The 27,948-nt window shown below is 39.9% G+C and overlaps 1 protein-coding gene across 2 annotated transcripts; it reads left to right on the top strand.

The window, feature by feature from the left end:
• The first annotated feature begins 36 nt into the window (after nt 1–36).
• On the top strand, nt 37–27,770 carry LOC113146077 (collagen alpha-1(XX) chain). Of its 2 annotated transcripts, XM_026333337.2 has the most exons (42): nt 37–892; nt 3,631–3,753; nt 4,923–5,027; nt 6,772–6,915; nt 9,376–9,546; nt 10,795–10,989; nt 11,505–11,672; nt 11,933–12,052; nt 12,144–12,308; nt 12,397–12,555; nt 12,652–12,824; nt 13,446–13,575; nt 13,908–14,053; nt 14,664–14,793; nt 15,130–15,269; nt 16,427–16,553; nt 16,713–16,852; nt 16,940–17,072; nt 17,597–17,742; nt 17,902–18,031; nt 18,457–18,573; nt 18,686–18,832; nt 19,133–19,189; nt 19,674–19,712; nt 19,841–19,979; nt 20,883–21,025; nt 21,586–21,695; nt 22,098–22,256; nt 22,385–22,462; nt 22,716–22,802; nt 22,895–22,948; nt 24,093–24,188; nt 24,300–24,353; nt 24,447–24,500; nt 24,590–24,643; nt 25,343–25,414; nt 25,489–25,524; nt 25,651–25,717; nt 25,816–26,004; nt 26,127–26,204; nt 26,361–26,522; nt 27,099–27,770. In XM_026333337.2, exons 2-42 carry the CDS (start codon nt 3,645–3,647, stop codon nt 27,125–27,127), a joined length of 4,752 nt encoding a protein of 1,583 aa, XP_026189122.1. In that variant the 5' UTR covers nt 37–892; nt 3,631–3,644; the 3' UTR covers nt 27,128–27,770. The 2 variants fall into 2 exon arrangements, with proteins under 2 accessions (XP_026189122.1, XP_026189123.1); XM_026333338.2 differs by lacking the exons at nt 37–892; nt 3,631–3,753 and having other exon boundaries at nt 4,918–5,027; nt 6,774–6,915.
• The last annotated feature ends 178 nt before the right edge of the window (nt 27,771–27,948 follow it).

Below are 27,948 nucleotides of genomic sequence, written 5' to 3'. Positions count from 1 at the left end.
ATTAAAAACTAAAATGATACAAATACATGATGGCAAATTTCAGAATTTTCTCCTTCAATACCAACTTAGATTTTATTGCATTCCTGTCCAATTCATTTGATTGTATATGCCCATGAATCAAGATGCCATGGGAACATGAGCCGTCTTTGCAGTAACTCAATTTCCGATGCACAGGTCTCTTGAGGTTTGTTACTAGTTTAATGCGCTTCTACAGTACATGGTCCTTCCAGGAGCCCTGAAACCCCCATATCTCTTACCTCTCCTGCAATCATTGAAACATTACTGTTCCTGTACAGCTGTATTTGTAAAGCTATGACCCATAATATTTGTGCTGTAGTTATGATTGTGTTCTATGCAGTGAAGTTCCATAAACAGCCCCTCTGCAGTCATATTGTTAGTCCTCAGAGTGTGTTCAGACACAGCTGCAGCAGAAGTTTAACTGATACACATTAGAAACTAATTAGAAACCTAAATCAAAATTCTGAGATTAAACGTCAAAACCTTTACTTGGCTCAAAACTATGAGGTAAAAAGTCAAACAATTTTAATATAAAAGTTAAAATTGAAAATTATGAATTGAAATGCCAAAATTATGGCATTAATGAATATTTGTTGATCCCTGAGGAGGCCTCAGTGGGACAGCTATCACTGCATGTGAAGCGGCTTTGCTGTTGGCGCAGCTGGGCGTGTTGGCTCTGCGGGTTTTTGCAGCTTTCTCCGCCCAGGCTGCAGCTGCGGGACGGCCTCGCTTCTCGGGTTTCACGTCTCGGGTTTAGAAACAACCTGATGGGGGGAGCTGGCTTCACAGTTTAGCGGAACCGACTGACATCCCACCTCTGGAATGCTGCGCGGAGCCTGTTTGAAGGAATAACCTGGACTCTTCAAAGCTCCAGGTAAGACCTCACCTGGCTGCTGGGGGAAGGTGTTGTGTCTGAATTCCTCAAAAGTCTCCGCTAAGAGACTGAAATTGGTTTTATCTTTAAGGTGAGGTTGCCGTCTGTTGTTTGAAACTGTTGCAAAAACGCTTACCTGAGGACGGGACACCTGTGACCTCAGGACACTTGAAATACATAAAATACATGTCACTATTGTAGCGAAAAAAAAATTGTGGTTGATTAAAATCAATACAAATGAAATGACCTCGTATTTTTACGAACCTAATGTATTCTGTTATCAAATAAACACTGTTTCTGTCGACTAATTGCATAACACTTCAGCATTTATAATCAAATAGCTTGTTTAAAGCACATTAGACTGTAGCTGTATGCAGCTATAAGGACATTTAAAGTATTTATTCATTTACAGTATTTTCATCAAGCGTTTTCTATGAAGCCATTTACTGTGTCATCCATTATTTGTTTATACACCATCCTTCACCTATTGGTGCCCACAGAAGGTCTTTTAGTTGAGACTTATTTCTGATTACTGCTACATTAATTGTGGAGTGAAGCCCAGGATCATTTTCACACAATGTGAATAATCATTTCTGAGTAGATAATGTTTAGCTAATTAATTGTTGATGTAATGCTGTATGAACACAAAATAGGAGGAATTAAACTGGTGTCACTAGTCGATTGTAAGTGCCTGCAGGATATCACCTAATATATGCTACCTATGACTGTACAACATTTTAAGCAACTAAAGCTTGTTTTTGTAAGTAATGTCAAAAACATGTTCATCTTAATAAAACAGATATCAGCCATAGCACACTGAGTTCAAAATAAAATGTCAAAATCCAGTTTGGCACTTTTTTCTTCTCTCCATTCATCAACAGGCCACTTGGATTCTTGCTAGGGCTGACTAAAGGTCAGGCCACTTTATGGAGATGTTTTTTCCAAGGGCAGAGTAGGTGTCATTTAATGAATGAGTGCACTGATTTGAGACCATGTTAAGCTTACTGTTGCATAATAACCTCCAACAGGGCAAACCAGACCAATATCAAAATTTAACAATTAGTAGAACATTTTTCCCGTTGGATTTTTGAGGGAATAAGAAAAATCAGATGAAGTTGGCTGTTAATTCCATAGATAGAGGTGTTGTTGTCCTGATTTTCTTGCAGTAATTGAATTGCATCCACACAGAAACTAAAAAAGTGATCAAATAAAGAGGTAAATCAACAATCACCTCAGCAAGTAGATCAATAGGAATTCCATATCAATCTCCATATTTTTCTCTTTGTCTGACAGGCAGACAGACAGGAATGCACAACACATAACTCCGGTATAAACTCTGATTTTGCAATGTGTTGGCAAGCAGGTACCTGTGAAACAGGAGAGAACATACAAAAGAGCAACATCGGTCATGTCACACACTGAACATGATGGTTGCATGTTAGGTGGCCTGTGGAGCCTTTTTAGGCAGACTCTATGTTTCTTTATACTCCCTCCTGTGGTAGCCTGTCTAGTTATGACATACATTTAAAATACAAGTAAAAATCTCTGACAGTAAAATGTGTATTAAAGCAAATAAATTAAGCCAAATATATGGGTATGGAATAAGGTGGATATATGGAATGAAATATATTAGCATTAAAAAAAAGATATTATTTAAAAAAAACATACCAACATATTTCTCCTTGACTTTGCTTGCTTTACTCCCCATTTTACAACGACCCTGGTTAATTACATTTGTTCAACATATTTAACTTACACATGCTCACAGCTCTGTGAACTTCAGTATCATAGCAGAATTCCTAGACAATTATTTGTAGTTTTGTTCAGTCAGCATTATGTTGAACAAAGTTCTTATTCATAAAGAATGGGTTTTTGGCCTTGTTTTCTAAAGAGCACCTGCCTACACAGCTTACAATGTGTTTTCTCCAATCTCCCAGTGTGTTTCAAAATTATAGAGCACCAGCACATATATCTTGATTGTATTGGTGTCAGGTCTGTGAAACATACAAATTAGCTGTCATTTAACTTTTGATTTATGACCCATATGCACATAATATTTAGTTATAATAAATACAAGCACAGATATATTTTCATAATTTACATTAAAACTTTCTAATAATGTTGTGCGTCCAGAAGAAGTTGAAGGCATTTTATTGAATGTTTGTACACTGTTAAATGTTTGTTATCTCAGACAGAGGGGTGTTAGTTGCTGCGTGTTTGGTAATGTTATGGGCTTGTGCGTGTCATTAGTTGTGTGAAGTTTGAGGGTCTGTAATGGGGACAAGCACTGAAACACCTGTGGTATGAATCAGCCATAAAACAGTTCCCACGGGAAAAGGTGACAGGATATGTTGCTGCCAGGTAAAGACGTAAATATATGACATATAATTTATCTTCCACTTCTTATAGTGGTAAGCCTCTTCCAAAGCCAGCAAATCTTTCCCAAAAAGCATGTCTGTCAATATCAAATAATCAAATTATTTTCTCGTTTCTCTTAATCATTTGGTCTGAACAATATCAGAATATAGTCAATCATGCTGCAAGTAAAGTTATAGATGTTAGAAACCCAATCATATTTAATTTGAAAGCATGTTAAAGAAAGAAAATCAGTTTTCATGTCTGAGATGACAAAACAAGTAAATCTGTTATATTTGTTATATTTGTGTAATAGTTGAAATAAAATATAATCATACAGTTAAGAGTAAAATAACATGAATACCTTTTTTTTATGTTTTCAGGCTTCATCTGTCTCATGTCTCCTCACCTCCTCTCTTCATCATCACCATCATCATCTTTCTGGCTAATGCTGTGTTTCCTCTTCAGTGTCCTCCTGCTTCTCTGTTCAGGGGTCCATGGTCAAGGTAGCCTCTCTTTCATGACCAGCAGAGCCATTTGAATACCACTAATATGAGAATTAGTCACATAAGTTACACAGCTAGAGACGATGAGGCTGAAGTAGCACAACATGCTTTACCGTAATCATAGACAATATTATAACATCTCAAATGTCATTTTATTTAGAATAAGTCGCATATTCTAATCTCCATCTTCATACTTTATACATAATGCTTATTATTTTATTATTAGTGCTATTATTTTGTTTAAAGAGTCTGTATTATTTTGCCATTTTTTCTTGTATACAGTCCCATCTTTGTTATACATGTGAAAAAGCACAATATATGTGGCTACTGTTATAAAATAATAATAATGTGTAGATTCTGTTTTATTTATTAATTGGAAAGACTTTAGAGTATTTAACTGCTCTAACCTCAGAATTCAGGGAGTGTAACACAGCTGTGGCGCTTGCCTACACATGTCCCCCCCACAGCCTGGAAAATTTGTTTTTGTTAGTAGGTCTGTTAGACTTTGACCCCAGTCGCTCTAAATCTCCATCAGACATTATCTGATCCTTTGCCAGGCATCCAAGAAAATGTGGACCCTCCAGAGACCCCTGGCCCAAATACACACACATGCTTGCATACATAGAACATGCTGCTAAAAGGTCTGTTGAGTGCTTGGGGTCATGCCTCCACGGTAGTGATGAAGACAGAGTCCTGTGATTCATGCTGTTCATCTCTACACTGTCGTCTTCTTTTCCGGTTCCCCCCTCCCCCTCAGCTTCCTCTCCATCTATTACCCTACCACAGAGTGCATAGAAAACCCTGACACACTGAAACTCTGTGATGGTCCTCTGACATGACCTTTGACCCTCTAGTCCCCAAAAGCGTCCTGTTCCTGTTTCTATACAGGACGAGAGGACAGGGCATGCTTTGATGGGTGAAGGGGCAGCTGGAGAGAGGGATGGATGGATGGTGGGAGGATAGAAACATGAAAGACGCTGCTTGTTACAAAACCCCTGCTGGAAATTATGTTGATGAAGTCGAAACAAGAGATGGATTTGAGTTTGGAAAAAGGAAATGAGAAGAGTTAGGCCGTCTTGGAGAACGAAACCTTTTGACCTAAATTCTTGACTAGACAACATGCACAACACATATAAACTTTTATTTGTTTTCTCCCCTTCGATGTGAAGGTCGTCTCAAGCTGACAGTCCTGTCTGAGGACAGACTGCAGATGAAATGGAAGGAGGCTGATGGACCTGTTCAGGGCTACAAGGTCAGAGTGAGACCCATCTCAGGTGAGACTTTCCTGTCTGTGTTGAAAGCAACTATGTGTGAAATAACCAATTAACCCTAACCTCAACTAAAGAAGAACTTGGGGAGCACTGTGTAGGAGAAACATGACACTTCTTGTAATACTGTTGATGTTTGGCTCATATTTGAAAAAGAGATCAAAACATTTCTCACATTCTTAAATCTAAGGCTCTGAGAAACTGTACAATCTTCAAGATAAATGGAAAAATCTGTGAAAAGGGGTATGAGTCTATTTGAACCAACAAACAACATTTGTGGGCATTCAAATGTAGAAAGTTATAGGACATCCAGTGACTTTTGACAAACATGGCTCTAATTTCATCCAACACTTATGGGATGAAGTGGAAAGTCTTGTCACCTGGCTTCACTAATCACAAACAGTCCTTTCGGTTTGGTATATATTGCTCCCACCTTTTCAGCTTCTGTATGTTACCAAACCCACAGCCAGAGGTCATAATAGAATAAATTACAACTTGAAAATTTTTTTGAAACTCTCTTGATCATGGTGGTACAAAGTACAACTTGTGTTAAGCAGCGTAGGTGGTAACTGACAGAGTTTACTGTAGCTTCTTAGATGCTGTTTAGAATCTGAGTTGAGTGGGCTGCCGGTGATACAAAGAAAGTTGCTGGTCTTGATGCCCCTCAGACTTTTTCCTTGACATTGTCTTCTCTTTGTCACCCTCTCGCATTTTACTCTACAGTTAGACACAAACAAGTCAAAAAGAGAAACAGAAGGAAACTTAGAAGAAGATTTCAGTCCAACGTAGGGCTTGTCTTGCCTACAAGTGTAGAGGATGAAAAGGTGGTGTTGAGATTCAAGGGCGGGCAAGGTGGTACATTTCTGGGAAATACATTAAAAAGAAATGCAGATGGTGGCAATATACAACTGTAATTTGGAGGACAGAAGAGGAAGTGGTGTATCATTTGTATTGAAATGAAAACAGTGTTAAGGACCAGATGGAGACAAAGAAGGATTACACATGAAGTTGCTGAAACCTCCCTCTGCTAGGATTTAGCTTCAGGGGATATGTAAATATGCTTAGCGTTTAAGGCTGATATTACACTGGTAGAACAGCACTTTTTATTTCACTGTAAAAGATTCTTAAGATCTTGTTCAATCTAATCAGACAAGTACTAGGAATAAGGTTCTTCAGCAGCTGTTGGAGAGGCATATTGTCTATGCCATGATAAAAGAAAGGTACTGTGGCAATGACTTTCCAAATAAGTTCAATTCAGACTTTTCTATTCATACAAGAGATTGGACTCTTTTGAAATCTATAATCTTGGTGTGGCTGGATTGTTAATGCAATCAGATGAATCAGCATATTGGCAGGAGGTGTCTGATCTTGTAAGCTGGTGCAGTAATGATAGCCTTCGGCTTAATACTGAAACAACTAGAGAGAAGATAATTGACTTCAGGAGAGAATGTGTGGGAAATTTCCTGCACACTCTAAAATTTCATAACTTTAAATGGGAAAACAGAGTTTGGAAAATATTATAGTTAGTTGTTTTTGGTGGAGGCTGTGGTCCAGGTTAACACATCAGTTGTGGAAAATGTTTGTCAGAGAAGGTGTAGAATATAGAACTAAAATATGGGTTCTCTCCTCTTTCTTCTTTTTATTCTGGTTCTTTCTTATATAAAAGATCTTCAATAACATCAGAAGCCCTGACTTACCCCTCATACAGTGATAATCTCATTTCTCCAAAAATGCTTGTCCTCTTTTCTAGAGGTGCCACAGCCAGAGCTGATGCTGACCACCACACGGGGCCGAGCAACAGTGGCAGGACTGGACTCCAGTCAAGAATACGCCCTCCAAGTGCTTGTGCTGAACGGGACGACAGAGAAGCTTCTCGCAAAGAGACGATTCACCAGTAAGAAACACAGCAAGTGTTAATGGAGAAATAATAAAATAGAGGGATGGAGGGATGTGGAGGAGCAGAAAGTGAACAAATATTTTGCAAGCGCTTACTGAGATGAAAGACTGTGAGATCAAGTGTGCCAAGAGAAAATGTTAAATAATCACAGGTGAGTAGAAACAGAAATCCATTGTCAGCATGTGAAATGGCTTTTGAAAGCAGCTGTGTCAGACAGTGAGGATCGAACTAGTTCCTGGTGGCAGTATCTTTGAACAGTTGATTATGGATTACTTGCCTTACATAGATAGAAGAAGCTTAAGGTACCAGAATGAAAAAGAAGTACAGAGTGAATAATAAAGAAGTATAAGGGAAGTCATATGTATGTGCAGAATGTACATGAGCAAGAGTGAGCATGAATGCATATCTTTATATGCCATCTTATATAATCTGGTATAGTATTTTTCTTCTCAGTAAACCATACATTTAATTCTGATTAACTGGAATTCACAAAAGGTTTTTCTGTCATAAAAATCCACAAGCATGATATGATGTACAACATTGGCCAGGGATGAAGAAACAGTATTGGGCCTGATGTTGACTCAGTTGGTACTGTTAGATGAGTTTGGCAATGCAGCAATGTTATGATAATGGGAGTGATATTGATGTTTTTACACACTGAGTAGATTACAGGCTGGAAGTGGACTGACCTTTAAGTGTAAGTCATGTAAGTACATGCTGCTGGGTCTTAAATCTGCCCATCAACACTTCTCTGGCTTTCAAAGGAAGCCTTCCCAGCAAAATGGCACAGTGAGTAATGGCTACAGTGTGTGACTGTGTGTTCAAGCACGTGCAGTTTGCCGAGAGAACAGCTTGCACACTATAAAATCTCATAATCTTCTCTTAAAGGTCACGTCAGAAAAAAAGGAAGGATTGTGACAATTTGAGTGTCAGCTGTTTTTGGAGGCTCAGGCTCTACATGGTGCACTTACTGTCCATAAGGTTATTTTGGCCATCTCTGTCTATTTTACTGTTATTTCCTACAGCAGTGATGATCAATCCCATCACATGTCTCTGTTTATTGATTCCCACTGATTTGTGAGGCCCTTTCACTTTGGACATCTTATTGTTAGGCTTTGATTTATACTCTCCTGAGGCTCATATTAGCTTGCAAACTATGCAGGTGACAATAGGTTACTGTGCCGAGCCGAGCATGCCCAGGCAGGCCAGAAAAACATGTCATCTTGAAAATTTGTAACACTGTGGTGGAATAATCGTAGACTGGGAATTCCTTCGAATGCGTCTTTGCTTTTTCCATTTGTTTCAAACCCCTCTGGGTCCAGGACTTACTTAAAGGCATGCTAGGGATAATCGATTTCTTTGTTATGTAAATTTCACCCTCAGTTTGCAGTTCTTGAACTCGTCCCTTTACTCCAGTGAAAATATCAAACGGCTCACATGCTCTGTCTTTACCTCAAGCATGTTCCTCTCAGATCCCTCTATCTAGTATTGAAGTTCAGTTTACATGTCCAATCATGCTGTTACATCATCAGCTTTCAGACAGCCCTGCAGTTATTTGACTGGAAAAGGGGAATACCGGTTTTTGACAAAAATATACATGACTGGCAGTGTTATTGTGCAGCTTGTACTTACTCATCAACATTGCTTGTCTAGAGATATTAAGATAGAAAAAGATGACTGTGCAGTGAATGTCAAGAACGGTCGATTTAGTCAGATATTATCCCAGTAGGAACCTGACTAGAAGTGTGACTGATAAATACTGGAGATGTTCTGATTGCATTCCAGTTGCATTGTGTGTTGTGTGTATTGACCTTCCAATGACACTTTTCCTTATACATAATATGATGTCCAGATACAGTTTTTAGCCAAGTTAGCAGAATGGGTCTAGCGATAGAAATGCGTGGTCTGGTCATCAAAACACCACTTAGATCCAGACTGAACTATCTCAACAAATATTGGATGCTACTATTAGAATTTGGCTCAAAAGTGGATGTTTGCTCAAGATGAATTGTAATAACTTTGGGTCCATAAGTATACACCTAGCGCCACCGTCAGGTCAAAATTTGTATTTTAATAGTTTGGATTTGATAGTTTGGGATTTTAGTTTGGATGCCTGTTAAAAATCAATAACAGTCCCATCATTGTTGTGGTTTGTTAGCATGCTAATGAGTTATCTAACATGGTAAACATTATACCTGCTATATCTTACAGAGCTGCTAGTATGACTGGAGACTGTGTTCTCTTTGTGTTCAATTAAATTGTCTATGGCTTAGTACAAGTCCTGGTTGTCTTTGTGCATAGGTGTCTGATAATCTGATAATATCCCATTTGCTCTGAAATTCAGAGGTATTTTATAGTTGTTGTATACTCTTATGTCTACAGTTAATTGTAGAAATGTGTTCTGACTGTCTGAAATGTATGATAATTCAGCACCACAAACATCCACCTTTCTTCCAGTGGAGGGTCTGCGTGAGGAGGAGATGATCCGTAGTGGTAGCCGAGAACAGAAGAAGAAGATGTTGCCAGGTGGATCAGGCTCAGGAGACTTGGACGATGCGACAGAGGCTCTGATGGGCCTGCCGACGATTCTGTACCCAGACCCCACCACTGCTGCTGCTACTACTGCGGGTAGGGTATGCTGGTAGAAAATGCAACAACATCCACACACACTCACAAACACAAATCTTGGTGTTGTTTCCATATGATGACTTGGGTTCAGGCAAAAAAAAAAAAGAGGCAGCAACATGTAATAGTACTATATAAACAGGGAGGACTTTAAGATGAACTAATCTAAACACCTCATCTGTAAAATCATTAGTTTTTTTTCTGTTATTAAATTTGATCAAAATATTTTCTTTTGAATAGGACCTAAATTACATTAAATTACATTACTGGCAGCAATGGTAGTGGCTCTAGCTGCAGTGGGGATACATAAATAAGGTTTTGCTATTGCACTCAAATTAAAATGACTGTTGCTTTTATAAACAAACTATGGCGTATGATGTCAGTGCTGAAAACCCAGCAGCCAAACTTAATGTTGAGCAGCACCCTGCAATCTTGACCAATCATATGGTTCTAAGGGATTTGTCCATGAAGTGCTTCTGAAGATGAAACTGAGCAGCATTTCCCCTGAACTAGTCAGTCTGGGATCGAGAATAAGGTGTTGCAAAGCCATGATTTGTTCTGCACCATTCTACAAACCTTAATAGCACGAACAGAGGTGATATTGCATAATAATATTAGCTCCAGTCAGCTGCACACAAATTATGGGAGTTATGTCCTGTTGTGTATATTAATGAACCATATGAAAATTCATTGGTGCATCACTGCAGAGCTGCAGGGGATAATTTGGGGTAAAGGATCTTTTATTTTTTTCTTATTTAGAAGCCTGGCTGCTCTGTCTGCTCTGACTTCCATGGTTCACAGACTCAAAGGAGGCACGGCACAGAAATGTTGCCAACACACGCCTACAAACAAGCACACACATGTGTACAGTATACAGCATACTGTAGTTAGACAGGCCTACACCAAAAAGCTTTGACACAAATACACACACTGATGAAAGCCAGGAACAGTAGATGGAGAAACAATCCTTAGAGAATAAGAGGGATCAGAGGACATAAAAACAGAGACAAATGAACAAGGACATTTAAGGAGGGCGAGAGGGTGTGGTAGGTATTTTTGACGCTGTGTCTATCAGGCAAAAGCAAGGAGATCATGTTTTCTTTCACTTCTCCCTTTGATACTTAGAATTCAGATGGATCTAGTGTCAACACTACATTTCCTGTCACATACAGCTTTAACTGGTCCCTAAATAATCTTTGCTTATCTTACTGTAACCCCTCTCATGTGCTCACCATTACTTCTCTCCCCCAGAGCCTCCAGCTATAGAAACTCACTCTCAGCACCCTGATGAGGCCCCAGAGAAAACCAGCAAAGAGAAGAGGAAGAAGAAGATAGAAAAGGAACGGGATCGGTTTAAGTTGGAGAACAAGGAAGAGCAAGGGACGACCCAGGGTAAACGGGCTGAGGAGAAACCCCGGAAGACACCCTCTATCCAGCTGGTTACAAGTAATATCTGTGCTCCAGTTTTCCTAAAGCATGGCATGACAAACTCAGGTCTAAACTGCTACTACTTTTAATGACATTTGTTACTTTGATGAGGGAAAAACATGATGGTAGTGATTTGGAGAGCTCCCTGTAAGCAGGAACGTCTGGCCATCATCGTCTGGCTTTTTTGTGAGTTAAGGTAAAAAAGACAGAAAAAGACAAGAGAGCACTAAGTGATAGTTTTACTCTGATGACAGTGTTTACACATGGAAGCAACAAAGTAGGAAGCATAATAATAGGCCATCCTGTTCGGCTGCAGGGCATGTGTCCACTCTTCCCTCACACACACATTCAGACATGAAAACTCACTGACGTTTCTGTATGCACCATGTTGACACATGTACACATACACCTTTCAACTGCCTAAAGGAATAGAGCCATCTGTTTTTATATTTAAAACTATGCATTTACGCAACATACGCACAATGTACAGAGGGTTGAGCTCATCGTCATTTTTGTGCTTCTTTTTTGTTAAGGTATGTCTCCAAGGAAACAATTTGAGTGTGATAGCAATGCAGCGGCGGACATCATGTTGTTGGTGGACGGCTCCTGGAGCATCGGACGCACCAACTTCAGGCGGGTCAGAGACTTCTTGGAGGGCCTGGTGACACCTTTCCACATTGGGCCGAACCACATTCAGATTGGTGAGGATCAGAGCGTACTCTCTGTAAACCCAGCAGTCTCATTGCAACCACCAAGCAACTAATTACCACAGCAGGAATGCCGTAAGAACTACTGCACAAGCAGTGAGAAAAGCATTCGCAGCTACTGGAAAAGCAGCCACTTCTTACAAATAAACAAACTGCCAGGAACCAATCACTACATGGTCTTCTATGGCAGCAAAAAACAGATTTACCTTTGCTAACAGCCTGTCCACCAAAACATTGACGTCTTTTTGCCTCAGGACTGACCCAGTACAGTGGGGACCCCCGCACAGAGTGGCATCTCAACAACTTCACCACTAAAGACCAGCTGCTGGAGGCAGTAAGGAATTTCAGATATAAGGGAGGAAACACATTTACTGGTAAACGTGCATCATACAGTGCTCCTTTGATACAGTGTGTACTATATGTACAGTGTGTCTGTCAGGGTGTAACCATGAATCTGCCTTCCAGGTCAGGCGCTGCTCCACGTCATGGAAGAGAACATGAGGGCCGAGGCAGGAGCACGGTCAGAGGCACCGTTTTTCCTGGTCTTACTGACCGATGGGAAATCTCAGGATGATGCTGTGTCTGCAGCAAGCCGGCTGAAGAATGCCGGTGTGGAGATCATTGCCGTAGGTGAGATCGAAAAGAAGAGAGGATGAGGTGGTGTAAAGAGTTTATAATTGATCCTGTAGTATTAAACACTCATAACTGTTCTATCTAGGTGTGAAGAATGCTGATGAAGCCGAGTTGAGACAAGTGGCATCAGAGCCGGTGGATCTGAATGTTTACAATGTCAATGACTTCCCTCTGCTCAGCAAACTGGTGGCACGACTGGTCCACATCCTGTGTGGGAGGATAGAGGACCGTAGCATTGCAAAACGTAATCAGCCTGTCTGCCTTCCTGACTCTCTCTACAAGTCAATTCAACACTTGCAATTGAAATACAGACTTGCAGTCTTTATTGCTGTGTCTCTAGGAATGGAGCCTGGACCCACGGCAGACCCAGCCCTCTCCTACCCAAGTCCTGCTGATCTCCGCTTCTCTGAACTGGGCTCCAGAGAAGTGAAGCTGCACTGGACCAATCCTGCTAAGCCAGTCCAACAGTACAGAGTGGTTTACCACAGTGCAGAGAGTCAGAGTCCACAGGAGGTCAGAAATGTTATCTCAACTAAATTATTACCAGATTAGTTAACTAGGCAAAGAAATGGATAAACAATAAGAAATAAAGAGGATTTTCACCATGAGGAAGATGCCACAGTGTTTTACATCATACTCAGAGTCTGGGAGAAATGTCCTTGATTGCAACAGGAAAAACGCTCCTCTCTTAGCACAGGTCAATGCCAAAGCTATCAGCAGAGTCCTCTTCAGTAAAGCTTCCCCATTGTCTTGGGATAAAGCAATAAATGTTATTAATTTTATTCTGAGAAATACTCTGCCACCACTTAGGCATGTTAATCTTCCTGAGGTCAGATTCCATATTCATATGCAGACTGTACCATGTGGAATTTCTAAGAAGGATCAATTGAATGAAAATGTATTAACATTTTGATAAAATCAACATGGAGATTTTTTTTTCTCTAACAGCTAATGCTTTCATTTTTGCTCAATATATTACATTTAAATATGCTTTATGTACCACATTTTATTAGCTAGTGGTATTTTTTCCATCAGTCAGGGTTTATGTCTGATGCTAATTCTTTTTTTTTTATGTGTTGTAATTGAAAAATGATGTGAAGCTCTGTGCATTGTTTAAGTGATGTTTTGTTTTAGGTGGTATTGCCTGGTTCAGAGTCCTCTGTGCTGCTGGAAGGCCTCTCCTCTCAGACACTGTACCATGTGTCTATCTTTCCTGTGTATAAGGACAATGTTGGCCTGGCACTCAGAGGAACTGTCACTACATGTAAGACTCTTGTCACTGTTAAATACTGTATTTTAAAGAATGTGTTATAAATTAGATGACTACCACTAATGCAGTGTTGCACACTGACCATCTTTGGCCTCCAACTCTTCCATACATACTTACATCTGGGGAATTCTAATTGGTTCAGAAATAGGTGCAGAAAACCGATGCAGACCAGAAATTAATTACAGTTGCTGCTGACTTCTCTGTTATTTTTCTGTTGGTAGCAGCAAACTTAGCACATAATGTTAAGAGTCTCCAGTCACGTTTCATTGCTCATCTGGAAAACCGGTTCTGTACTATCCTAATCATGTCTTTCCTCTGGTGCTCAGTGCCCCTAGCCATGCCTGCCAACCTGGAGGTGACTCCTTCCACGTTCAGCACCCTGCGAGTAAACTGGGGTGCAGCACCCGGTGCGACACAATACATGATCCTGTACTCTGCGCTCAACCATGGAGAGCCTGACGACGCCAAGGAGGTGAGAACGCTACACTGTGTGTGTGTGAGGAGGGAAATGAAAGCACATTTAAGGTGGTTAATGTACACATGTGAATTAATTATAGACCAGAAAGAAACAGGTTAATCAGCAGTAAAAAAAACACATAATCTGCTGGGAAAATTTAATGTACAAACATAGAAGAGCAAAAATACAACTGTAGATTATGGCCTTGTGCACATTATTTTTAATGTCTAAATTTTAACTATAATGTTAAATACAATTTTTGTACCACAGTCAAATTTCCTAATGTGACCCGTTATGTCTCTATTTGCATATTGTCATCAAACCAAATACTCTCCCTATGTCATACAGTAGCTGGTGCAAATTGTTACTGTTGGTTGTGTTGTGTTAATGTGAAGACAAGTAAAAAAAAAAAACATACCAGCCTGCTTTCATTGAGTTTTTAGTTTCTGTAAGTGTGGAAAAAAATCAATCACATGAGAAAACATGAGCACAACTGTATTTATACATTCAGTGATCAAACATCACATCATTTTCTACAAATTAGATAATCGGTTAAATTAATGTAAGCTTTAATTTAAATAAACCTCTGTCTCCATATTTGCATCTTGTGTTTGCATGGTTGCAGGAGAAGTTCAATGCAGACCAGACTATGGTGGAGCTGGCAGGCTTATTGCCAGCAACAGACTACTCTGTCACTCTGTATGCTCTGTATGATGAGGAGCCCAGTGATCCTGTCACTGCAGTTGCCACCACATGTAAGAAACTTATATTTCTGCCAAATGTTCATATCCATTATATTTCATTATTGTTATTCTTTCAGTTTCTGTTTACACTTGGCAGTTTACACTTCTCATTTTACTGTTCTTCTTTCCAGATTTTTCAGTCACTGCACCTTCTCTTTCTCTTTCACTGCCCTTTTCTACCTTGTTCTTTCTATTAGTTTCCTCACTCACTATTCTCTCTTCCTTCTCTATTTTCAACACAAACTTCTCAGTGGCACAGATAAGATAAATCTTTTCACTGCACTGACCAATTATGTATTTTTCATCTTCTTCTTCCCTCCCTGTGTATTTTGATTACCCTCCTTGCAGTCCCACTCCCACTGCCAATAAGTGTTCAATTCCCGATGGTCACCCACAGTATGCTCAGAGTGAGCTGGGTGCCCGGAGCTGTGGATGTCCCAGGCCACCGGATCACCTACAGCACCAACCACGGCAGTGACGTCAAGCAGGTAATCTAAGAAAATACACTGGTGTCAAATTATAAAACATCCATCCTTGAGCTGAGACAGTATATTTTTGTTCTAAAGAGATAAACATACATTCTGTTGTTTTGTGTGACTGCGGCTTTGGGTAAGAGACATTATTGCTTCAGTATTCTAAGGTATCACCAGGTCGGGAAAAACAAATCTGCTGACTGCATCATCCACAACATTTAGCTTAACTTTGATTTTTCATGGCTTTCAGTTCCACTAACAATCAAGAACCTGATCAGAATATACTGCAAATACCTAATGGAAACACCTTAACCTGTGCAACACCCCACAGGTTATATAGTAGAAACAATATTTTTATAAAAAACAATGAACTGTATGCATGGATTTCTAAACTGAGCACATGGTTTAAGGGGTATTTTGAAGTAATGCCTAAAGAATCTGTGTAGAATTTCAATAATCTTTTAAAATAATGTAATTCAGCCATTTATTTTTACATCAGCAAATGAAAGCACAGACTAATAACTGATAATAAAAATCAATAAAGATAATACCACTTCTGTTGATCTTATCACACTAACAACAATCTAGTCACAGCATGTTATTACACTCTTCCTCAGATTGTTTAAGGATAAGTTCAGATTACTTTATCACATATAAATTACACATTATAATCAAATAGGACCTGCACACTGTCTCATTTATACTCACTACTAAGTGGCAGCAAAAGACACACTTTACAGTAGTCTGCAATTAAACTGTTCCTTCAGTCTGTGGTTATCAAGGACACATGACATAAGTATAACTTATCATTATAATTAATAGATATTAACATCCACTCTGAAGCAAATATTAAAGCAACTTGCATTAAAGTGATGATGAAAATCTTCACTTTACCATAATGTTTCTAGTTACTTTTGAATCAAGTAAAGCTGAAAAGAACCACCACTTTTTGTTATTTACGTGCACTTTTTATAACCCTTGCTGAGAAATACGGCACTGTGTCTATATTAAACTGAGAGATGTTATTACACTGTGGGCAGCATGACTTTTTCACAGCCTGTCGTTTTGACTGACTCTGCTCTGTTAATTACAATCAATTATGCTGAGAACAAGATGTACTGTAAGTGCAGCCACCGTCTGTTTCAGTCATTCATAAAAATATGTCGTTCCAGGTGGAGGTGAAAGGCATGAACTCAGTGCTGGTGCAGAACCTGTCCTCTCTGTCCAGATACTTAGTGTCAGTCCAGTCCCTCTACCCACAAGGCCTGTCTGCATCTCTAACCAGCAACGTCACCACACGTAAAACATTTTGTGCTTGAAGAAATGACCTAAGATTGATTTTGCTGCATTAAGGGAATTTTTTTTTTTGTTCAGTTTTAGTTTTAATGTGGATGAATAATGTCAGAGCAGGCTAAAGTGTCATTTCTTCCTTCCTTGTACATTTTCCACCTCTCCTAGTGAAGGTGCCTCCTCCATCAGACCTCAGGGTGACTAATTTCTCAGGCAGCGATATCACTGTTCGCTGGGAGGCTGCAGCTGATGACGTTGTCTCCTACCTCATCAAGTGGATCTCCCTCAGTGGAGGGGACCTGCGACAGGTGAGGATGGATTACTAGATGGCTGGGGTATGTAATTCATTAATAATGATTCATATAAAATGTGATGAAAATATTTTCCTGTTGTAGTTGAGGGTAAGTGGCGAGAGTGAAGGGGCAATCCTGGAGAGGGTAGAGGACGATAAGGAATACCAAATCTCTCTATCTGCACTTTATGGAGATGGAGCTCAAAGTGAAGCTGTCGCCATACGCTATAGCACCTGTAAGCCACATGCACCCACACACTAATATACATAACAACAAGCATGTAAAAAACTACCAGTATTTTTTGTCACTGTATACAAATTTACTATGTTGGGGAGGTCAAATCCTCTGCTGCGCAGAGAAAGATGAAGTGAAGCTTATAGGAAGAAGGTTGGGCAGCCTACACAATATGAGCAGTGATATTCTTTATGGCTGAAAGGGAAAGAGCGCCACCTACTGAAAATCTTAGGAGAAATTCCAGAAACAAAGCCCTCACAGTACTGCATAGGCTGTCCTGTCATGTGTTGAGTTTGAGTATTGTAGTACATTATTTCTGGAAAGTACTCTGGTGCCTATTCTATAAGCAACCTGAAGTCGATATAAAAGAAAGTGCAACTAATGAATGTTGTAATAAACACTTATCCAACATAAACCTTCCATAATAATAATCCCTGCTCTTATTGTTGTAGTTTTTCTTTGCGTTAAGACTAAAGGTTTTAATGTGCTCTGTATTGACTTTTAATGTCTATAAAAACCCTGTAGTATCTGGTGGAGGACCGTCCAGCGTACTGGTCTCGGAGGAAACTGCGGTCAGCTTGGTGGTCAGCTGGGTACCTCCAAATGCTCATGTTCTCCAGTACCGTGTGTCTTACACTGGACTGACTGGAGCTGAAACACAGGACAGCACTGTAAGTGGGCTGCATTGTCACCTCTTCATCTGCTCTGTCCATCATCCTGCTGGGCACAGAGAAGTCCAAAAATGAACCAAAACAGCTTAGTTGCTGTGTCAACAGGTGGAACATTTTACTTGAAAGCTTGGCTTTGAATGATGAGATTGTTGTTTGCAGGTGTTGGTTCCAGGTGATGAAAAGCGGGTGGTGCTAGAGTCATTACAGCCAGATACACGTTACAGCATCCTGGTCACTGCAGAGTACCGCAACAGAGAAGGAGGCAGTGGTTCAGCCCAGGGCAAAACCAGTAGGTCTACACACACACACACACGCACACACACACACACACACACACACACCCACTGACCTGCTGGAGAACTTAAAAGTGACTAAATCTGAATTGTATCAGGGCTAAGGCTTAATGGTAACACAGTGACATGTTTATGTAGTAGAATTAGGTCTAATTTAAAAGAAAAAATGACATTTTTGTCTTCTGAGCACTAATGTCTTTGTGGAAAGGTAAAGAAACATGTAAAGTATCACGTTTCCATAAGAAGCAAATCCCAGGCACTTTACAGTGCTAGTACAGTATTTCAATTGCACTAGAATACTTAATACTTATTAAAGGTACTTATTCTGTTTAGTTGTTTATGTGTTTGCCAAGCTGTACTGTTCAGCTGTGGCTCTTCTCTATGTGAGTCTGATTTCTCACCTTTCTGTTTGTGTCCCCAGCGAGTCTAAGGGTTAGCAGTCTGAGTGTGGTCAGGTCAGACCACTCCAGCATCTGTGTGTCTTGGAGACCAGTGTCTGCAGTTGATGGATACCGAATTATCATTCAATCTGTTGAAGGTAATCTGCAGTAAAATCTATTGTAAGTGACACTTACTCACAGTTGACTTAAAGCTGTCCCAGAAACCACTGCAAACACTTTAAATGTACACTTTGGTGTTTGTGTGTATAGACAAGGACACAAAGGAAGAAACTGTCGATGGCTCCACCAGCAGCCACTGTTTCACTAATCTGAAACCTGAGACTCTGTATCGTATCAGCCTGCACTCACTCCTCAGTTCAGCAGAGGGCGCTGCCGTCTCTATTCTCCATCTAACAGGTCTGATGTGACACCAGTACACCAACAGTATTGTTGTTTGATGTTGGTTTGCCATGAAGAACGATATCTGGTTTTCTCACTAACTAATTAATTCACACCTGTTTTCACTGATGATTACCTTAACATGACGTAACCAAATCCCTTACTATTTGCATTAATTTGCATTATTTGTGTGTTTGTAGAAAAGTACATGCATACATGTATGACCTTTCAACATAAAAAAACAGTAAAGGTTTTCATATCTTTGAAATTGGGTAAATGTGTGATGATTGTTTTTTTTTTTTTTTTTTCCTATAACAGCCACTGCTCCAGCCAGAATTCCCATCCATCCCCACATGTATCCTATCCACAACGAAGGTGATTCATCAACATATCACATTTTCTAGAGAGATTTGAAGATTAAGTATTTTTGTGAGATTCCTGGGGAAGTTCAGATTAGGCAAATATGTTATATTCTGCAGTTGATTCCAGCAGGTCTCAAGCAAACAAGGCCAGTTTATTTTTTTTTTCATCCTCTAGACATTAAGACAGTGAGAACTAAGGACTGGCATCATTCTTTGTTTGTCAGGTTAGATGAAATTTGCTCATAAGCATCAATTTAGACCACACTTAGATTTCAGATTGATTATCCTACGCCCTACTGCTTTCAGCACAGCTAGATAATAACCTCCTCAGATTTAATCTCACCAAATCTTCACCGGTCAAATAGCAGATTTGTTTCAATGCACCTGGGACCCAAAATAAGCCTTTGGTGGTTTTGCATGGGCTGAACATGTGAAAAAATATTCCTGGTGCGTTGTCTGCCTCATTTCTGACTCACCAGTGCCCTCCTGTGTTACAGTGTGTCCTGAAGTCACCATCAGAAACAGCATTGTTAAAGGTGAGACACACTGTCATTATTAATTATCATTTTGGATAATTAAAGCATCACATTTAAAAAAAAAATAAGACGCTGTCACCATTTTATCTTAAAACATAAGCTTCGTTTTATTTGGTTTGTTGTCTCAGGGTTTGACATGATGGAAGCTTTTGGTTTGACTCAGAAAGCTCACTCGTCAGTGGAGGGTGTGGCAGCCGAGCCTTTTGTCTTCAACACCCTCCCCACCTACACCCTGTACAGAGACGGCCAGCTGACACAGAGCACCAAGTGAGGCCCTCACTTTTATATGCTGATCTTAATTCAGCTTAATTGTATATATACAATCATATTCATAGGTGCATTCCCACATTAACCAAAGTAAACTTGATTACAGCTTTCTCTGCACTGTTTGTTCAGGTGTATCCAGCTGTGTTTGTGTGTTTGCTCCATGCTAGTGCCAAGTTGAAAAAACTGTTGTTTTTGATTCTATGACAACCTCCAAATGTGGTTGGACTCACCAAGTTCCAGTCTGAGCCAACCTGAATACCAAAACATTCATCTGAAACAGGATGGCAAATCTCCAAAGGGTGCTTTCCACAACAATACACCTTGCTTCCGTTACTCATGTCACTTCTGGCATCTTAACCTTTCCCAGGGCTGCACATAGGAGATTTGAGAAAGAAGTGTGAAGATGGAGGATTTCTATTTACCAAATGAAACATCCTCAATCATTCGTGCATCATTTTGAGGAGGTGGAAGTTACTCACAGACAACACAGCATCTCAATTGCATGTGTGGAAATAATTAGGATTTGGATTTTGGCATCAGTACCACAGAATGTGACCGACCCAACAAACAATTAATGAAAATGCTCTAAATGAAGTACATGACTTGTTTGTGAAAGACTGTGAGTAAAATAGAATGACAGTGTCAGGCTCAGACTGAAAATCACAGCAGTATTTGGTCCTTGAAAAAGAAGAAGCATAAACAGAGTCACAAAAAGTGTTTTATAATTCATTCATCATATTTACAGACATGACCTTATAAATCAAAATCTTTCAACACCACTCCGTGTCATTGTGTGGCAACTGCAAACACACAAAGTGTGTTTTTAGTTTACGAATGTTTTGTTCTTGTTGTACTTCTTGTACTTCACTGTAGATGGTTCCATTTTTCTCTGTCTCCCTCCAGGTTTATCCACCCTGCAGGTTTCTCTGCAGAGCACACCATCAGCATGGCCTTCCGTATATTGCAGGAGACACCCAGGGAGCCCTTCGCCCTCTGGCAGCTCACTGACAATGACTTCCAGCCCAAAATGGGAGTGGTGCTTGACCGTGAGTAGCATTTCTGTATCGCTCCATCTCTCAGCTACTTCAACTTCAGAATCAGTCTCATATTTTGTCACCAGGGCCTCTTAAAGACACTGGACCAGCTCACAGTAAAGTTATTTTTAAATATGTTTTTACTTTTCTGTTTTTGTATGTGGGTTTATTTGGAATGGAAGGTATTTTTTATCGGTTGATAGGTGATCAATAGTAATCAGCAGCAATTTTGAATCTTTTGAATCACATCTTGATGGAACAAAACATTTAGAACAATTGATTAAGATAATAATCCACAGATAGATCAATTAGGGGAATAATTTGTACTTAATATTTGGGATCTTGTTGATTGTCTGAGAATACTAAAACTCACTACAAGAGAAGAAATAGTGTGAAAACCCCACTAGACACTGTGAGTTTTCTTTACACCCAGCCAGCTCACACTGATACAAAGTAACCGCTGATCCTGAAGCTGATAGTGGCATAGTCAGAACCCCATGTTTTTCCAAAAGATAACGTGAGAGAGAAAAGTTGTTATTAAATATCAGCCTCTGTATTTCTGCTTCACACAGCTACAACCAGACATCTGGTGTACTTCAGTCTGGACTACAGAGGAGAGGTGCAGGAACTGACTTTTGACCAGTCTCAGGTCCGCAGACTGTTCTATGGCAGTTTTCACAAGGTGGGAGAACACAGACAGAGCAAGTCTTAATAAAACCACAATAAAAGCTTTAATGCCATTTAACAGAAAATCAGGCTCAATACCATGATTCCTATCTGTCTCCTATATAACACATTCATCTTATGCACCTTTTCATAAACCAGAAATCTCAAGACATGCAGAATTAGGAATGTATGTATTATAGTTACGTTTTAAAAATAATTTAATGCATCAATTTTATTAAAATACAATAAAATTGTATTTACAAAGTGTTCGGTGGGTGAAGGTTGAGCTGAGGGAAGTCCTTTGGTGTCTAACAAATCTAAACCTGAGCTAATATAACAAGTATTCTGGGATATTTTGTCAGTTTTTTCATGTCATTGTTAGACTTCCTTTTGATTGGTCCTCTTTCTTCCTCTGCAGGTTCACCTGTCTGTCAGTCAGGTCAGTGTGTCCCTGTCCGTGGACTGCCAGCACGTAGGTGAGAGACCTGCCCGCCCTCTGGGCAACCTGCCCACTGATGGTTTTGAGATGCTGGGAAAACTGGTGAAAACCAGGGGACCCAACAGTGGATCTGCCCCGGTACTTTTCTTTGATTTTAATCCAGGCCGAGTGTATCAATAAATTATAAATCCTGAACATATAAAAACTGATAGTCTTTCTCTGTGTACTGTGCACAACCTGTATGCTGGGTTCTTCACCGCACCCAGTTCCAGCTGCAGTCATTTGAGATTGTCTGTAACACCACCTGGGCTTTAGAGGACACCTGCTGTGACCTGCCTGGAGTGGTCAGTCTGTTATTCTTTATGTCTACCCTTAATCAACTCTGTTTTAATATAGGCCTGTTGTGAGCTGACACTGTGTTTGAATCAATGTGCAAATAAGATCAATACTGGAATGACTCTGTGGTTTTTTGTTCATATTCACACAATCATGTTACTTGTTTTGTCGTGTTTATGCAGTATGACAGTCACCTTATAAGAGCACACGACTAATAACACCAAAGGCTGACTTAATGTCTTTTTTGTGTGTGTGCATCAGAGAGATGAGGAGAGCTGTCCTGCCCCGGCGTACACCTGCACCTGTTCGTCTGATGTCCCTGGAGCTCCTGGTTCCCCTGGACCCACTGTATGTCACCTCACATAGGCCAAAGGGACATGCTGAATTGTTTTGTACCAGCTGATTGATAACATGTTGACTTTTTTTTTTCTTTTTACCAGGGAAAACCAGGGCCTCGTGGTCAGAAAGGCGAGAAAGGAGAACAAGGCCAAAAGGTGATATGAGAATATTTGTTTAAGTCCAATCATGAATTTGTAGTATTTAGTTAGATTATATGGTAGCGATCTGACATTTGTCCTTTACATTAACTGATTTTTGGCCACTTTGGGGCAAATGAAGCGCAAATTCTGAACTCAACATTGAGATATTATAATTTCTGAACTTGTCAACAAGAAATATTCACAGGCTGGCTTTCTGTTTGGTACTGTACAGTGGGGTTTTAGAGCTTATTCTCTGCACTCGCCACAGCTGAAAATGGTAACACAAGTGAACCAGGCACTAAAAATCTGGCTCGGACAACTAAACCATGAGCTGTAACTCACTATCAAGCTCTCTAAAGAGCTGCAGATTTAAATCTCTGAAGGCCCATTACAAGTGGCCCCTTTCATATTATCACATCATTTACTTGTTGTCATCTTATATACTCTAATATAGCCATTTAACCAGATGCAACAGCATTGTTATGTGCGTTTCTTACCCATAAACCAATTTATTGTAATCCATTTTATATGACATTTGTTGCTGATATAAGTGACTAAATGTTCCATGAAGCAAAGCGGGAAGAACACAGCATTAAAAACACAATAAGCCAACACTGATGACCTGCAGCTTAATGAAATTCCTGCCATTTCCCCAAAAAAGACAAACGCTGCCAACCTCTGGCTGCAGGTACAGAGACAAAGTAAGCACCCTTAAGTACCTATGCTTTATTATTCAATGCAGCACAGACAATAAAATGAACCAGTTTATTGCTCGCAGCGACACAGCAAATGACTCAACACTGTGAACACAACACAGTGAGGCATAGCAAACAATAAAGTCTAATAGTGCATTCCGAGTCTAGAGTGGTGCTACGCCATGCATCAAACTAGAATTATGCCTAAATCACAGCTGCCTCATTGAAAATGGTTATGACCTGACATTGCTCAATCAGCATTAGAGTTTGTAAATCAGGCACAAACATAAACACACAGCAGTTTCACAAAGCAGTTGTTATTTAGAGGGCTGCACTAGCCTGGGAGTAGTTTACAGGTCAGCTTATTGATTCTAGCATTTAAACATTACAGTGCATATTTTATTTTGAAGTATGCATTAAAGCAGCAAATTTATCTCTTAATGTTAGTTTTCTTTGTGGGTCAGGGAGAGGTGGGGCCCCCAGGAAAACCTGGATTTGAGGGAGGTGTTGGACCCTTAGGCAGCGTAGGGCCCCGAGGCATCACTGTTCAGGGAAAAGTGGTGAGTAACCTTTCTAGCTTAACTGTACAGATAATACACATATCTGTACAGTTGTACTGTTCAATGTATGACATGCTTAACAGTTGTTTAAGAAGTAATTAATCTGTTCAGGGTCCACCAGGAGCGAGGGGGGAAAAGGGAGATCCTGGGCGACCAGGAGTTCAGGTAGGTTTAACCTGAAATTTAGAAATGGTAGAGAAAACATACTTCTGCCTTATGTTGTGCTTTCTCCAAACTCTGTGTTATCTTTCCCTGTAGGGTTTACCAGGACCCCCAGGTCCAAAAGGGGAAGAGGGCAACCCAGGCCCCCAGGTGAGCTCTTTGACCCAGCCAACACAGAAAATGTAAGCAAAGACTGTTTCTCCCTGTGCATCTGTCCTCCTCTGCAATGTGTTTCACAGGGTATTAGGGGGGTCGAAGGTAACATTGGTGAACCTGGCAGCACTGGACCCAGGGTAAGACAAATTTTCATTTACATTCGTAAGTAGAATTTTATAGTGTTTTACATTTTGTTGCTGTCACCAAAATTTCACCAGGAATGTAATAATGTATTTTGTCTGAAATCTACTGTGGAAATTCCAATGTTTCCTGACCATTTATCCAGAGACAACAACAGGTCATGATTTACACTTTAACACACAAAACATTTAAAGCTACACATTGAATCTATTGAAAAAGAAGCCTTTTCAGTTTGGAAACATTATGAATCTTCATCTGGCACCACCCTCAGGAAAAATGTTCAATCAATTAATAGATATGAAATGAGATTAGTGATGTTGCTTTTACATTTTACAGTATCTTTCTCATTTTGTCCATAAAGTGATTGATCAGCTAATTTCAGGCATAGAATTCACATAATGGCTTTGATTAAATATCTCTATTCTAATCCTTAGTTGTAATAGTGTTAATATCAAAATATACTGTTTGGTAAACATTCCTCTTCTGTTTCCAGGTACCATATGCAGTGTATACACTATGCATCAAATTCTATCTGAATGCCAGGTTTAGTTCACAGCTAAAACTCTGATATATCCTGTTTTTCTGACTTGGACACCTCACAGTATAATTTCTTTGTTTGCGCTCACAGCTGCCTTGGGCCTTTGTGTTTATGACTGTAACACTATCACTCTGATCCATGTGTTTGTATTGTACAGGGTTTCCAAGGAATGCCAGGACATCCAGGGCCTGTAGGGGAAAGGGGGCCCTCAGGACCTGTGGGGCCTACAGTAAGACCAGAGGGACCTTATTCATCTGTCTTTACATTTGGTTTATATTTTTGCTCACGTCTTTCACATTACAGGGTTTGCCAGGGAGTAAAGGGGAACGAGGAGAAAAGGTGGGCTTTAGCTTTACAATCTGTTTTCTTCTTGCAGGTCTAACAATGCTGAGATTATCATTTTTTAGATATTAAAGTATAATTTCACAATGATATTAGTCTGGTGAATCTGCTGGTGTTTTACAGGGGGAACCTCAGTCTATGGCTGTCATCTACCAGCTGGTCACAGAGGCCTGTGAGCAGCTAGTGCATAGTAAGTGCTCTGTTGTACAGACTTGTACAATGATAATATCTGTTCATTTGTTTTATCCACCAAAGTCTAGCTATAAAGACATTCTGCTGTGTGTTCAGAGGAGGCGTTAAAGCTTGACATGTTCATCAATGAGATAAGCCGTAAGCCAGTTCCTATTGAGGAGCCAGTAGGGCCACCAGGAGAACCTGGTATACCAGGGCCCAGGGGTGCACCTGGCACCAGGGGCAACCAGGGGCATGTCGGCCCAAGGGGGAAACCTGGCAAACTTGGATATCCAGGAGAACAGGGTAAGATTCTAGTAGATGTTTGCTCATTTTTGTCAAGCCAATCTTACAGATGAATGTGTAAATATTTTATGAAAACAGCTAAAAAATTTCACTTTACTAATTTGTATCTTTCTTTACCTCAGGAAGGAGAGGAATGTCAGGAGCGAAAGGTGATGCAGGGACCAATGTCCAGGGGCCCACAGGGGTCAAAGGATTTGCAGGTACCTCTCTTCACCGAGGTTTATGCTGCTAAAGCCATGCTGATGCTTCTCTTTTACTTGTTAATATTGTTATAAAAAAATCACTACAAATACATAAACCATCCAAAAGTCAATAACCTGTACTGAAGTGTGTTGTGTATTATGTGTATTCTGGAGGGCCTCCAGGTGAGTCCAAGCTGGGAATTCCAGGTTCCAAAGGAGATGACGGTAAGCCAGGGCCCCCAGGGGTCCCCGGACCTCCTGGACACCCAGGTGAGATTGGACCACCAGGTGTGTGTGACAACAGTGGGGGCTGCCACAGAGTGCCACAGCAAACAGGTTAGCTGCTATAAAAAATTTACTAACTCAAATGACACACACCCTTGAAATATTACAATGATCTGTTAGAGGCAGCTCATACTGATCCTGACATTGGTGTGTCCAGTGCGGTAGGTATAATCACTGGCTGGTTGATTTCCAGGTTAATAAAGATTTCTAATGGGAAACTGGAGAGATTATACAGTAGAAACATGAAAGCCTCATAGTTAACAGCAACAGGAATGATTTAAATTACTCAGCCTCCATGTGGGATTTTTTTGTTAGTATGAGTGACACTTTTACGTTATTCATAGTCATGTGACCCATTGTTAATATGACGTTATTGATAATACCAGCTTTAAAATTATAGTAAAGTTAATAATGTTATGTTCATGTGGTTGAAACTTATAAGTATAATCCTGGGTTTGCTGGAAGGCATGGAAATATATTCTACATTTTTATTTAAATATTTCCGTATTTGGCTTAATTGCCAGTCGTGATTAATACTTTATTGTCACACTAGTTTGTCAGAACTGTCAAATGTGTGGAGTTGATTTTATGTGTTGACACTTTTTTGTGTGTGCTCTCTTTATCCAGAAGACCCTTATTATGGCTACCAACCATAAGTGGATTTGAATAAACAGGCAGCAGTGGTCAGGTGACACCTGCTTGAAATGACTATGGTTCCTTTGGAGCTGAATGAGAGACTGGAAATGGAGCTTTTTAAAAAGCGTCATGACAAGACTTGGTGTGTTGAACTTGCCACTGACTGATGTGGAAGCTTCGTGAGAAAACGAAACAATACAGAAAGGACCTGTCTCTGTCCTATTATTACAGTGTTATTTGGCAGAGAAATGAACTAGGTAGGAAGCCTCCTAATATAGAATAATGATTTGGTGGACAGATAGCATCATAAAGAAAAATATTTTCCTATTCCTACTAGTAAAGTGCCATCTTATACACTATATTCGCACTGAAACCTTTTGTTACTAACGCTAACCTTAACTGCCTCAAGGATGATGAAAATGTGTAATCCATGGTGTAAAAGCTTCTTTTTATTCCATGGTATAAATGATACTGTGAGAATGTTTGTTGTCATGAAACTTTGTGTTTACATTTTCTGATTTCCTGAGGTTAGGGTAAGAAGCATTACATGATGTGTGTGTGTGTGTGTGTGTGTGTGAGAGAGAGAGAGAGAGAGAGAGAAAGAAAGAGAGTCTTTTGTATGCAAATGTTTTGATGCTGTTAATAAAGTTCCATTATTATGTGTCTAAAGTGTAATGTAATTTTTTAAAGTAACTTGACAATTCTGAGAGACAGGATAAGCCACTGTTATGAAACATTTTGACATTAAGCTGTTAATAAAAAAAAAAAATTAATTTCATCCTTAAATAAATAAATGTACCTTTAATTCCCTGGGGAGGACAAGACAGAATCAGTGATGATG

This window comes from Mastacembelus armatus, chromosome 7 (genome assembly GCF_900324485.2).
Source record: "Mastacembelus armatus chromosome 7, fMasArm1.2, whole genome shotgun sequence".
NCBI classification, from domain to species: domain Eukaryota; kingdom Metazoa; phylum Chordata; class Actinopteri; order Synbranchiformes; family Mastacembelidae; genus Mastacembelus; species Mastacembelus armatus.
This window is presented reverse-complemented; position numbering and strand designations above follow the sequence as displayed.

Bases quoted from the DNA above. Each gene is read 5' to 3' on its own strand.
- LOC113146077 (XM_026333337.2), top strand. From the start codon at position 3,645: ATGTCTCCTCACCTCCTCTCTTCATCATCACCATCATCATCTTTCTGG. The intron at 14,054-14,663 runs GTGAGAACGCTA...GCATGGTTGCAG, and splicing joins AGCCTGACGACGCCAAGGAG to GAGAAGTTCAATGCAGACCA. The intron at 25,415-25,488 runs GTAAGACCAGAG...TTCACATTACAG, and splicing joins CAGGACCTGTGGGGCCTACA to GGTTTGCCAGGGAGTAAAGG.